Source organism: Martes martes (assembly GCF_963455335.1).
Source record: "Martes martes genome assembly, chromosome: 1".
NCBI classification, from domain to species: Eukaryota; Metazoa; Chordata; class Mammalia; order Carnivora; family Mustelidae; genus Martes; species Martes martes.
Genome location: NC_137888.1, coordinates 158,836,739 through 158,850,965, shown reverse-complemented (window position 1 = coordinate 158,850,965; position 14,227 = coordinate 158,836,739). Strand labels below are relative to the sequence as shown.

General features: G+C 40.5%; 1 protein-coding gene across 1 annotated transcript in view; it reads left to right on the top strand.

Moving 5' to 3' along the window:
• The window catches only part of TXNRD3 (thioredoxin reductase 3), a 63,848-nt gene extending 50,201 nt beyond the window's left edge, over positions 1–13,647 (top strand). Inside the window, exons 14-16 of the mRNA XM_080820406.1 lie at positions 10,775–10,870; positions 12,511–12,645; positions 12,856–13,647. Of these exons, the coding sequence (XP_080676532.1) occupies positions 10,775–10,870; positions 12,511–12,645; positions 12,856–12,918 (294 nt within the window). The 3' untranslated portion in view covers positions 12,919–13,647. The remainder of the gene's footprint in view (positions 1–10,774; positions 10,871–12,510; positions 12,646–12,855) is intronic.
• The last annotated feature ends 580 nt before the right edge of the window (positions 13,648–14,227 follow it).

Genomic DNA, 14,227 nt, shown 5'->3' with positions numbered 1-14,227 from the left:
TCTGGGGCCAGAGTGGGCATTAAGGACCTTGTGCTCCAGAAATCAGGGCAGTGTTTTGACTGCCCATCCCTGTTTCTGATTGCTGAGGAGTTGGCACCAACCTCCACAAACTAAAGTGGCTTCCCTGCAGTGGTGGGACTTCAAGAGAGGGCACTCCCTTCTCCCCCCATTTTGGGAGTCAGACCTTTAAGGACATCTTTGTCAGGTCCCTGGCTGACCTCAGAGACAATAGAACAGAAACCACAGCAGTGAACACACAGTTTGGAAAAGTCCTACATGGATGACTCCAGCTCTCAACAAACAAAAAACCAGCACTCTCTGAGGTGTGGAAATATGTAATTTCCAGGGTTACCATGTTACAATACTCAGAATGTCCAGGCTCAAGGAAAAAAACAAACAAGTAAGCAACGGAGCATATCTATTAGTTTACTAAGTTTACAATAACAAAGTACCACAAATTGGGGACTTAAACCACAGAATTCTATTGGCAGTCCAACATCAAGGTAGTTGACAGGGTTGTTTCCTTTTAATTTCTGTGAAGGAGAATCTATTCCATCCCTTGCTCCTAGTTTTTGGTGTTTTGCTGGCAATCTTCGTCATTCCTTGGCTTGTAGATCTTACTTTATCTTCACTTGGGATTCCCTGTTGGTGTGTGTATGAGTATCCAAATTTTTCCCTTTTAAGAAAGACAACACTCACATTAGTAACTTCATCTTAACTAATTACACATACAATGACCTATTTCTAAATAAGATCACATATTAAAATACTGTGGGCTAGGACTTCAAGATGTGAATTTTGGGAGGACACAGTTCAACTCATAACAACAAACAAAGAAACAGGAAAGTATGACCTATTCACAGGAAAAAGAATTTGACAGAAACCATTCCAGGAGAAGGCCAGACTTTGGAATTATTAGTCGAAGACATTAAATCTCCTGTTAAATCAATGTTAAGTATATTCAGTGAACTAAAGGAAACTGTGGGCAAATAACTAAAGGAAGTCAGGAAAATGATGTCTGAACAAAATATCATTAAAGAGATAGAAATTATGAAAAGGAACCAGACAGAAATCCTGGAACTGAATAGTACAATAACTGAATTGAAGTATTCACTAGAAGTTCATCAGCATATGTGAGTATGCAGGAGAAAGCATCAGTGAATGGAGAAAAAGGAAGAAATTCTGAGAGATGAGTGGGATACTTTGAAGCACACCAACACATGCATTAAGAGTCCTAGAAGGGGGCGCCTGGGTGGCTCAGTGGGTTGAGTATCAGCCTCTTCTTTTTGGCTTAGTTCATGATCTCGTGGGTCCTGGGATCGAGCCCAGTGTCGAGCTCCACACTCAGTGAGGGGCTGCTTGAAAGAATCTTTTCCTCTGCCCCTCCCCTACTCACTCACTCTCTCAGTCTAAAATAAATAAATCTTTAAAAAGAAAGCCCTAGAAGGAGAAGGGAGAAAATAGGAGGGCAAAAAAAAAAAAAATGAGGAAGTAATGGTCAAAACTTGAAATACATAAACCTGCACATCCAAGCATCTGAAGGACAACCAAGCAGGGTAAACTCAGAGATGCACACTGACATGCATTACTGTCACACTGTTAAAATCCCAAGGAAAGAGCTAGTTTTAAAAATAGCAAGAAGGAAGCAACACATCATATGAAAAGATCTTTAATAAGGTAAATGGCTGGATTTTCATTAGAACCAGTGGAGGCCAGAAGACAGTGGGGCGATGTAGTTGAACTTCAGAAAGAAAACTATCATCCAAGAATTTTGTATCTGGCAAAGGATAATAAGACATTTCCAGAAAAACAAACACTGAGTGAATTCATTACTAGTAGACCTGCCCCAAAGAAATGGTGAAGAGACTCCTTCAGACAGAAATGAAAGGACACCAGATAGTAACAGGAAGCCATAGGAAAAGTCAACACTAATAAGGATAACTTCTTAGGTATATATAATAATCTGTGTTATTGCAGTTTGGGTTTGGTTTGTAACTATTCTTTTTTGGCTATCTGATTCAAAAGGGAACTGTGTTAAACATTATAAATCCAAGTTAATGAGTATGTATGGTATAAAATGTGACCTGTGACAATAAGATTATAAAAGGAGGGGATAGAGATATATTTTTGGAAGCACAGTGTTTCCATGCTGTTGAAACCTTAAATTGTATTATTCCAACAAGATTATTATAAATGTAAGCTGTTAATTGTAGTTCCCAAGGTAACCACAATGAAAATTTTTTAAATATACAAAAAAGAAGAATAAGCCACTCCGAATGATGCACTAGAAAACATAAACTAAATACAAAAAAAGTTGGGAATAAAGGAATTAAGAAGTAAGAAACCTGTAAGACTTCCAGCAAATAAATAGATAAATGCAAAAGTAAGTTCTCATTTATCAGTAATCCTGTGACAAGTAAATGGATTAAAGTCTGCTATCAAAAGACAATTTGTGCTGGGGGATGGGGCAGTAGGGAGAGGGTGGTTGAGTTATGGACACTGGGGAAGGTATGTGCTATGTATGGTGAGTACTATGAAATGTGTAAGCCTGATGACTTACAGACCTGTACCCCTGGGGCTGATAATACATTATATGTTGGTAAAAATAATTTTAAAAGGACAGTTTATCAGATTTCACTTAAAAAGAGAATCTATCTGTATGTTCTTTAAAGAGACTTACTGTAGATATAAAGATGCAGATTGAAAGCTAAAGAATAGAAAAGGATCTTTGCAAATAACAACAAAAAGAGCTTTATTATTATTTTCAGACAAAATAGAATTTAAGTTTAAAAAGTTACAACAGAGAAAAAAGGATGTTATATGTTGATTTAAAAATTCAATACAGCAAAGATATGTAATAGTTGTAAACATATACAGCCTAAAAATATATGAGGCAAAACTGACAGAAAGATAAATAGATACTTCTGCAGTAATAGCTGGAGACTTTAAAATACTCTTCCTTCAATAATGGCTAAAACAAGCAGACAGGATACAAAAGTGGGGTACTTGAGCACCTATAAACCAATTAGATCTAATGTACATTAGGACAACCCACCCAGCAACAGCAGAATACACATTCTTCTCAGGTGCAAATGGAACATTTTCTGGGATAAACCATATGTTAGAGCACCAGAGAAGTCTTAGTAAATTTTAAGATTGAAATCATATGAAGTATCTTTTCTGATCACACTGGAATGAAACTAGATATCAGTAACAAAGGAAAACTTTTTAAAAAGGCCAACAGAAATAAACTTTTAGCTAGATTGACTAGGAAAAGAGAAGACTCAGATGGTTAAAATCATAAATGAATCTTGCAGCCAAGATCAAGGAGGTTGCCATTTGTATGTCTTCATTGGAGAAGTGTCTGTTCATATCTTCTGCCCATTTTTTAATATGATTATCTGTTTTGTGTGTGTTGAGTTTGAGGAATTCTTTATAGATCCTGGATATCAACCTTTTATCTGTACTGTCATTTGCAAATATCTTCTCCCATTCCGTGGGTTGCCTCTTTGTTTTGATGACTGTTTCTTTTGCTGTGCAGAAGCTTTTTATCTTGATGAAGTCCCAGAAGTTCATCTTTGCCTTTGTTTCCTTCGCCTTTGGAGACATATCTTGAAAGAAGTTGCTGTGGCTGATATCAAAGAGGTTACTCCCTATGTTCTCCTCGAGGATTCTGATGGATTCCTGTCTCACGTTGAGGTCTTTTATCCATTTCGAGTTTATCTTTGTGTACGGTGTAAGAGAATGGTCCAGTTTCATTCTTCTACATATAGCTGTCCAGTTTTCCCAGCACCATTTATTGAAGAGACTGTCTTTTTTCCACTGGATATTTTTTCCTGTTTTGTCAAAGATTATTTGACCATAGAGTTGAGGGTCCATATCTGGGCTCTCTACTCTGTTCCACTGGTCCATGTGTCTGTTTTTATGCCAGTACCATGCTGTCTTGGTGATCACAGCTTTGTAGTAAAGCTTGAAATCAGGTAACGTGATGCCACCAGTTTTATTTTTGTTTTTCAACATTTCCTTAGCAATTCGGGGTCTCTTCTGATTCCATACAAATTTTAGTATTATTTGCTCCAGCTCTTTGAAAAATACTGGTGGAATTTTGATTGGAATGGCATTAAAAGTATAGATTGCTCTGGGCAGTATAGACATTTTAACGATGTTTATTCTTCCCATCCAAGAGCATGGAATGGTCTTCCATCTTTTTGTGTCTTCTTCAATTTCTTTTAGGAGTGTTCTGTAGTTCCTCGAGTACAGATCTTTAACCTCTTTGGTTAGGTTTATTCCGAGGTATCTTATGGCCATCAGGGAGATTCAAATCAAAACCACATTGAGATACCACCTTACACCAGTTAGAATGGCCAAAATTAGCAAGACAGGAAACAACGTGTGTTGGAGAGGATGTGGAGAAAGGGGAACCCTCTTACACTGTTGGTGGGAATGCAAACTGGTGCAGCCACTTTGGAGAACAGTGTGGAGATTCCTCAGGAAATTAAAAATAGATCTTCCCTATGACCCTGCAATTGCACTGCTGGGTATTTACCCCAAAGATACAGATGTAGTGAAAAGAAGGGCCATCTGTACCCCAATGTTTATAGCAGCAATGGCCACGGTCGCCAAACTGTGGAAAGAACCAAGATGCCCTTCAACGGATGAATGGATAAGGAAGATGTGGTCCATATACACTATGGAGTATTATGCCTCCATCAGAAAGGACGAATACCCAACTTTTGTAGCAACATGGACAGGACTGGAAGAGATTATGCTGAGTGAAATAAGTCAAACAGAGAAAGTCAAGTATCATATGGTTTCACTTATTGGTGGAGCATAACAAATAATATAGAGGACAAGGGTAGATGGAGAGGAGAAGGGAGTTGAGGGAAATTGGAAGGGGAGGTGAACCATGAGAGACTATGGACTCTGAAAAACAACCTGAGGGTTTTGAAGGGGCGGGGTGGGAGGGAGGGGGAACCAGGTGGGGGGTATTAGGGAGGGCACAGATTGCATGGAGCACTGGGTGTGGTGAAAAAACAATGAATACTGTTACGCTGAAAATAAATAAAAAATTAAAAAAAAAAAAAAGATCAAGGAGGTTGCTGCCAGTGTTCTCTGGGATTTTGATGGATTCCTGTCCCACATTTAGGTCTTTCATCCATTCTGAGTTTATCTTTGTGTATGGTGTAAGAGAATGGTCCAGTTTCATTTTTCTACATGTGGCTGTCCAGTTTTCCCAACACCATTTGTTGAAGAGACTGTCTTTTTTTACCATTGGATATTCTTTCCTGCTTTGTTGAAGGTTAGTTGACCATAGAGTTGAGGATCCATTTCTGGGTTCTCTACTCTGTTCCATTGATCTACATGTCTGTTTTTGTGTACCACATCTTCTTTATCCATTCATCTGTCTATGGACATCTTGGCTCTTTCCATAGTTTGGCTATTGTGGATGTTGCTGCTATAAACATTGGGGTGTAGGTGCCCCTTCAAGTCAATGTTTTTGTGTCCTTTGGATAAGTACGTAGCAGTGCAATTGCTGGGTCATAGGGTGGCTTATTTTTAACTTTTTGAGGAGCTTCCATACTGTTTTCCAGAGGGGCTGCACCAGTTTGTGTTCTTACCAGCAATGCAAAAAGGGTTCCCCTTTCTCCTCAACCTCACTAACATCTGTTGTTTCCTGAGTTGTTAATTTTAACCATTCTGACTGGTGTGATGTGGTATCTCACTGTGGTTTTGATTTGGATTTCCCTGATTCCCAGTGATGTTGAGCACCTTTTCACATGTCTGTTAGCCACATGGATGTCTTCTTTGGAAAAGTGTCTATTCATGTGAAAGACAGATTTTTGTTTTCTCAGTTCTGGAGGCTAGAAATCTGAGCCCAGGGTGTCAGCAGATTCTTTCCGTGGGCCGTGACAGAAGGATATTCCAGGCCCCCCTCCTTGGTTTTTAGATGGCTGTCTTTTCTCTATGTGTACACATCATCTTCCCCCTGAGTGTGTGTCCTAATTTCTTTTTCTTGTAAGGACACAGTCATATTTGATTAGGGCCACCCTAATGACCTCACTTTAACTACGTCTTTAAAGATCCTATCCGAATATGGTTACATTCTGGACTATTAGGAGTTAGGATCTCAAAGTACAAATTTATGTTGAGGCTGTGACATAATTCAGCCCATAATAGAACTAAAAGAATTTAGCAAAGTTGCACGGCATGAAAATACACAAAAATCAGTTGTATTTCTATGTACTTGCAATGAGCTCTCCAAAAAGGAAATTTAAAAACAATTACAATAGGATTAAGAAGATATTTTAGGAATAAATTTAACCCAGATGGCAAAAGACTTGTACACTGAAAACTTCAAAACACTGTTAAAAGAAATAAAGGGAGACCTAATTAATTGGAAAGACATTGCCTCTTCATGGATTAGAATACAGTATTGTTAAGACTTAGGATAAATCCTGGTTGGTAGAGGGAAAATTAAGTCTAATGCAAAACAAGATACTCTTTAATTCCATAGAAAATTAAAAGTTCATGAGAGTAAAATAACCATAGTTTACTATGTGACTCAGATGCAAATAGCTTAATTTAAAAAATAGCTTTACTGAGATAGAAGACATATACCATATAGTTAACCACTTACAGTGTGCAATTTAGTGAATGTTAATATCTTCACAGATTTGTATGCGCAGTACCAGAAAGAAACCTGATACCTGTTAGCAGTCTCTCCCTGTGTTCCTCTATCTCCTCACCCTTGGCTCCAGGCAATCACTAATCTAATTTCTGCCTCTGTATATCTGCCTGTTGTGGGGCATTTCCTGTAAGTGGCATCATTTTGTATGTGGTCCTTTGTGACAGGCTTCTTTCTCCTAGCGTCAGCTGGTTTTCCAGATTCATCCTTGTCATGGCATGTGCCAGTCCTTCATTTCTTTTGATTGCTGGATAATAATCCATTATATGGAGAATACATGTTTTATTTATCCATTCATCAGTTGACAGACAAGTAGATTGTTTCCCCTTTTTGGCCATCATGAGTAAAGCTGCTCTGAGCATTTCTGTACAAGTTTTTGTGTACATAGTGCTATCCGTTTTCTTGTATCTATACCTATGAGTAAAATTACTGAGTCGCAGGTAACTCTGTGTTGAACTTATTGAGGAACTGGCCAACTGTTTTCCAAGCGGCACCATTTTACATTCTCAGCAACAATGTATGAGGGTTCCAGTTTCTCCACATCTTAGCCAACACTTGTTATTGTCTTTTTTGATTATAGCTATCTGTAGTGGGTTGAGTGGTGACTCCTCAAAAGATAGGTCCACAGCCTAGCTCCTGGAACCTGTGAATGTGACCTTGTTTGGAAAATGGGTCTTTGCAGGTACAATTAAGTTAAGAATCTTGAGATGAGGTTGTCCTGGATCTTCTGGCCATGTACCCAAGAACAGGTATCCTTATAAGATAGAAGAGGAGAAGGCCATGTGAAAACAAAAGGAGAGATTGGAGTTACGCAGCCAAAGACAAGGAACATTTGGGGACACCAGAAGCTAAAAGAGGCAGGGAATACTCCTTTTGGAGCCTTTGGGAGGAGTCTGGCTGTGCGGACACCTTGATTTCAGATTTCTGGCCTTCAGAACTGTGAAAATATTAACTCCTTTTGTTTTAAGCCACCAAGTCTTGGTGATTTGTTGGGGCAATGCTGGGAAACTAATACACCAGGCTAGTGGTGTCTCTTTACAGTTTCCATTTGCATTTCCCTGATTACTAACGATATTGGGAGTCTTTTCATGGCCTTATTGGCTAGGTGTACATCTCTTTTTGTTCAAATGTCTATTTAGATCCTTGGCCCTTTTAAAAATTGGGTTGTTGCTTTATTGAGTTCTAAGAGTTCTTTGTATGTTCTACTTCCAAGTCTCTTACCAGAGAGAGGATTTATAAAACCTCTAACCCATTTGGCAGGTTGTCTTTTGATTCATTTGATGGCTTCCTCTGAAGCTCAGAAGTCTTTCATTTTGATGAAATCCACTTTATCTTTTTTTCGTTGTGTTTTTGACATCACATTGGATAAACTGTTGCCCAGTCTAAAGTCATGAAGATTTATGCTTGTGTTTCCTTCTAAGAGTTTTATCAAAGCTTTTAGCTTTTACGTCTATATCTTCAACCCATTTTGAGTTAATTTTTGCCTATGAAGTGAGGTAGGGGTCCAGCTTCATTACTTTGTGTGTGAATATCCAATTGTCTGTGAATAGCTTGACTTAGTAAAGCAAACACAGATAATTGATTTAGCTGAGAAAATATATGTAATTGGGAGGATGAGTGGGTCAGGAAGGGTGTCCAGTGAGTGGGTGGTAGGGGCTGAGGACGAAAGGGAGTTAAATCCTTGCCAGTAGAGGCAAGTCAATAAGGCCTAAAATGGAAAACTCAAGAAGTAGCAACATAAGCATGTTATTTAGAAACATGGAGATAAATAAAGAGGTGAAAGCAACCTAGAGATGTTGATTTCAGTGCTGGGCCCCTTCCCCAGAGATGCTAATTTAGCAGGGTGGGCGTGTGTCCACCCCACCCTGGGATTCTAATGAGCAGCCAAGGTTGTGAACCATTGATCCAGAGGTGCTGACTTTGGCCAACACACGGGCATTTTCTCTTGCCCGCAACTCATTTACAATGTATGTAGTTCTAGAAGGAGAAAGAGTGCTCACTGTGATACTTAATTAAGCTGACAGAAGAGGAGAAAAGTGGAAATAGCTTAATGTCTGAAATCTGCATTTTAGTTAAGAAACAGACTCAAATTGTAAAGAACTGAAGAATAAAATGAGACCAACAAAATAAAATCATTTCTAAACCAGGCAGATACAACTGCAGCACTGATCTGCAGATCCAGCAGTAAGAAAACATCCTCTTTATTTTTTTAAAGTTTTTTTATTTTAATAAACATATAATGTATTTTTATCCCCAGGGGTACAGGTCTGTGAATCGCCAGGTTTACACATTTCACAGCACTCATCATAGCACATACCCTCCCCAATGTCCATTTCCCCACCACCCTCTCCCGTGAAAACATCCTCTTTAAAAAACAAAAGTGAAAGCAGTTGCCTCCAGTTGATTGAAATGGACATGGGAGACAGACATTTTTGTTTTCATAATAGAGCTTTGAAAATTACGTCTAATAATTGTGCAGAATTTGATAAATTTAAAAAGAGACAATAACAGATTCTGAATAAGGAACACAATGGGGAGATGAGCCCTACTGGATATTAAAATTTATCATATAGCTGTAATAATTAAAATTGTACCATAGTGGCATACAGGTGGATGGATAGATGAGTGGAACAGAATATGAAACCTGGAAATGGGTTCAAATGCTTAGAAGAATTCATACATGATAAAGGTCATATTTTATTTTTAATCGGTGGGACGAGACGTTCATTTAAAGGCATTGGAATAAGGGGACGGCCATTCAAGAAGCAAGTAAACTTAGATCCACACTTCACATCCACTTTGAACAAGGAGGACCAAAGATTTAAATAAAATAAAATCTTCCAAATACTAAAAGGAACATCACACACAGAACACAAATGGGAGAAAGAAGGAAAGGGAATCAAAACGTCTGAGCAGAGTGGCATGGGACAAGCCAGGAACAAGCTTGCTGTGGGGTAAATCTTGTTGAAAACCCCAGAGCTTTCACCATCTCTTTTCTTAAGCGTATTTTAGGAAGTACTGTCTTGATGTAAAGAAGCATTTATCTTCTATTCCTAATAGCCACAGAGATTGATAAGTTTGTATTAAAATATGTGAAAAGTTTGTTGCTTTTCTGTTAAATACAAGTTACAGGTAATGGTTTTATTACAAGTAACTGTGTTCTATCATAGCTTTTAAATAAAAATTTCATTTTTATTAGCTATGCACCAACAACTGATGCTTCCCTAACATTTAAAATGTTTATTTCTGGATGGTGGGGTTTTTTTGTTTTGTTTTTTTGTTTTTACTTTCTTTGTGAATTTCTTCATTGCCTTATTCTTATGATAACCTTGTATCATTTTTATAAAAACAATAAAGACATAATTCAAAATACAGAATCCTTTAAAGAACAAAGCACCAGTATTTAAATCCTTCCACTGTGGATTTTAGTTCGGAATTCATTTCTTACCCTGGCAGCAGACATTAATCTACTGCCTTCTGTATGGAGCGATTAGGATGAACAGGCTGGGGCAGTGTAGCCCCCATGAGTGGAGGACGTGTTGTACTTTGTCCTGGTTCCCAGCTGACCAGGCCAGACTGAGAGCCTTCCAGGTGCACTTAGAGCACTGGAGGGAGGGCTTACAAGTAGCAGAGGTAGTGTTCTTAATGTCCATGAATGACTGACACTATTTTATTTCTTCTGCTTTTCCCTTGATGTGGTGTGACTGTGAAACTTGTAGGCAGGGTATCAATTCACTTAAGCAGAATCTCAGTCTTTATTTACCTTCTCGGGTGCCAGAGGGCCTACTGCATGGTCGTGGACAGTAGCACCCTAGAAATGTTTGAAAATGGAATTGAATTAATTGGGAGATTTTTCTGGATTGACATCAGAGCAAAAAGATAAAAAATAAAAAAAGTTCCACACACTTGTACAGTTGGTATTTTAGGACACTGGCCCAGATGCTCCCATCACACACCCAAGTCAAGATCATAAAACTTCAAATTGGTGAAAGCTGCTCTAGAGATGATCATCTTTGTATAATTAAAGAGCATATGAGGGAATGGTTTTCACAGACATTGATCTTGGCCTATTTCTTCCTTGTCTTACAGGTGTATCATACTTTTTTCTGGCCTCTTGAATGGACAGTGGCCGGCAGAGACAACAATACTTGTTACGCAAAGATAATTTGCAATAAATTCGACAACGTACGTAATACGATTAGACTCTAAAAAGCTGTCATTTTAAACTTCGCTTTTAATCTAGTATTTGGGTTTGAATGATCTCTTTCAAGACTGCTTTCAGGGCGAGGCAGGAATCCTTCAAATTGCTACCCAGTACGTGTGTTTGTGTTTGTGGACATTGAACACATGACAGAGGGTAAGGGAGGCTAACTCATACCATTTAAAAAAAAAAGTCATTGAAAGATGTCTCTTCCCAGAGCTATCTAACTTAGCTGTTCAGAGCCAGATGGTCTGAAAGTTTTGGTCATCAACTGATAAAATGTAGGGTGCGTGTGTGCCTTTTGTAAATTGACCAAATGTGTGTCAAAGCCTTTAGAAAAAGATGCTTGCATGGAGTGAAAACCTGTTAATTAACTGATTCCTCATGAAGGCTTTCATGAAAGAAGAGCTGGTGGGGTGGAGAGCCGGTGGGCAGAGGCTCTCGGCCTCCCCCGTTCTTGAGGTGAGCATGACATTGATAATGGACGCCTGCATTATCGGGATTGAAAGCACAGCTCACTCACGACTTGTTTTGTAAAGAACCCTGAGTGCAGAAAGCAGTGGGACTTGGCTCGCCCCTTTTGAAGAATTGCTATTTCTGGATATCGCCCTAGGACCCCCTCCCTTCCTGTGGCTGTATGGCGGAAAGTGTGAATGAGGTCTGCCCTCACACACTGCCTCCGTTTTCATTTGTTAGTGGAGATTTTCGTCAGAGGTCCTTTCTCTCCAGGCTGCCCCCCTCCTCCCCCACTTTGCCGCATGATCCCCCGTCTCTGAGATTCCAGCTCAGGGGCCTCCCGGGGGCCCCGAGAACTCCCACTTCTCATGCACAGCTCCCGTGGCCTCTGAGGGCCGGATCCCTGAGAAACGCCGCTCCTGGAGCTCTCCTGTGAGCGCCCACCACTAAGTGTGCATGAGGCTGCGTGTGTGCTCTTTGTCCTTTCTCCAGAACGTGGGCGGCAGAGGTCTCTCTTCTGCCCTTCTGCCTTCTCTCTCTTACCTGTTGAGCACTTTCACCAGTGAACATCAACATGGAGACTAGAGTCTGATGAAAAAACACTGGACGGCCCAAAAGGCACTGTGTCCTTGGAGACAGACTTTGACTCTTGCCCCCTGTCTTGGTGGGTCTGGTCGTCCCCTGTGCCCCGTCCCTCCCTACGTGCAGGCCTGGGTGAAAGTCCCGCTCTGGCTGCTCCTAGTTATGTCAGGAGCCTGGCAACATGCTTCCTGGGCCGGAAACCACTGCATTTCCAAACCCTGACTTATCCAAGCCCTAGAATTATTCCAGCGTTGGACTTTAATTCAGATTTGTTATGTTGTTGTTTAGCACCATCTCAGCATAATTTGGAAATTTACATCATACTAATGAACTCCTTCATGCGGTGGGTAAATTGCTTGTTCTAGTAAATTTGAGTGCAAATTAACTCTGGATGTGCATTTGCTGGCTCATTTAGCAGATTCTTACAGTGGTTTAGTTTCATGATAATGTTCTCTGCTCAGTTCAACATAAGAGTTCTTTTTCTGTGGTAGCTGCCATAAATGTTAACTGTGAACTTGCAGTAAATAGATTCCTATTCCAATCATTAACCTACCGGGCTTCTCTTTCTTATGTTCGCCTATTCAAGGATCGGGTGATAGGATTCCACGTTCTCGGACCAAATGCTGGTGAGATCACCCAAGGGTTTGCAGCTGCAATGAAATGTGGGCTCACAAAGCAGCAACTGGACGACACCATTGGAATTCATCCCACATGTGGTGAGGTACGGAGATAGGGTTGGTTTTTACTGATTTCAGTTGGTATGGTTTGAAAAACTGTTGTAAAGCCCATCGTCAGAAAGATTTTGTATTAGATTGCTTCGTATTTTTTAAAGGTTAATCTAGACGTGATATTCTAAACGTGTTTTCTTAAAGCAATACTGAAATACTGATGGCTAGATATAAATGTGCTTGGTTTTCTTCCTTTCGAACAGGTGTTTACAACCTTGGAAATCACAAAGTCGTCAGGACTAGACATCACGCAGAAAGGCTGCTGAGGCTAGGCCCGCTGCTGTTGTGGTTTTCCTTGTCCTATTCCCATTTCTCTCAAAAACAAGAATGCCCCTGGGTCAAGCGAGTCGGTGCTCAGGCACCTGCTCCAGTGCGTGGGGCACAGTGCTGGACTTCTCTTCCCAGCACAGAGATGAGAAGGACGAGGAGACAAGACGGCAGCGGGCGTTGTGCTCAGCGGGCTTGGCTGGCTGGGAGAGGCACATAGGCTGCCTCCTTGACGTCTTAGCTCGGAACCCATTGTGAGGTGAGCTAAGGCCGATGCTTTTCCATGTCAGACTCGAGCTTCCCTCTGAAGGACCTTGCAAGCACACAAGTCACCCAAGTTAATTTTTCTGGTTGCTGGTATTTTTATCCCCATGCTTTGTTGTTTCTCTGAAAGTGTTTTCTCAGTGTGGAAACCGACTGTAAAGTGGCAAGTCTCCAGTACGTGGGCCTGGGATTCTGTGTGGTCACTGATGAGCGGTGTCCCAGAAGTGCCTTCAAGTAGCTGGCTGTGGCACGTGGGTGCCTTAGCAGGAAATTGGGCACACCGGGTAGAGAGTCAGCCGTATACACTGTACCCACCGTCAGACTCCCGCCTTGTGCTTCATCCTCTCTGGGTTCACGGTGGCAACCACCTTGGAGTCCTCTCTTATTAGTGTCTCATGTCAGACATGCTCAAATGTCTTCTCTATGTTGATCTTAAGAGTAATATTAAAAAGTTTTTAATACTGTATGATGTGAGATCTAATTAACTTAAAACTTTAAAATGATTCAAATCCATATCTATTGAATTACAGTCAAGTTCAGTAAATGGACAAGTGATGGGAGATTCTTTTTGAATCTGCACACCTGTCAGCATCTAAAAGGCCCTTGAAGTGGGGGTCTACCCAAGGTCCTTCTGGAAAATCTGTTGTTTTCTTGAGAACCACACCACAGAGCTGCCAATGCAAGGAAGGCAGCCTGTGCTCTCTTGAACAGGACATTAGCCATGAACCCACTGTCGTAGGATTGGATAGTTCTGTGGTCAGGATTTCTAGCCATAGGTTTCAAATGAAAGATTCGAAGCCATTCAGCAGTTGGGGAACACCAGCGGAGCCTTTGAACACCTGGATGAGCCTTTGCTCCCCTCTCTGGAGACAGGGAATGGAGCAGGGCTAGAGTGGGGACGAGGCCCAACAACCTGACAGAGGATCTGGTTATTGAGTTGCCTTTTTACTGGGGAGAGAAACATACAAATATAACTCTGAAAAGTAAGGCTGGTTGTAGCAATTGCTACCATCCAGCTAGAGACAGCCAGGTAAAACAGGAAGA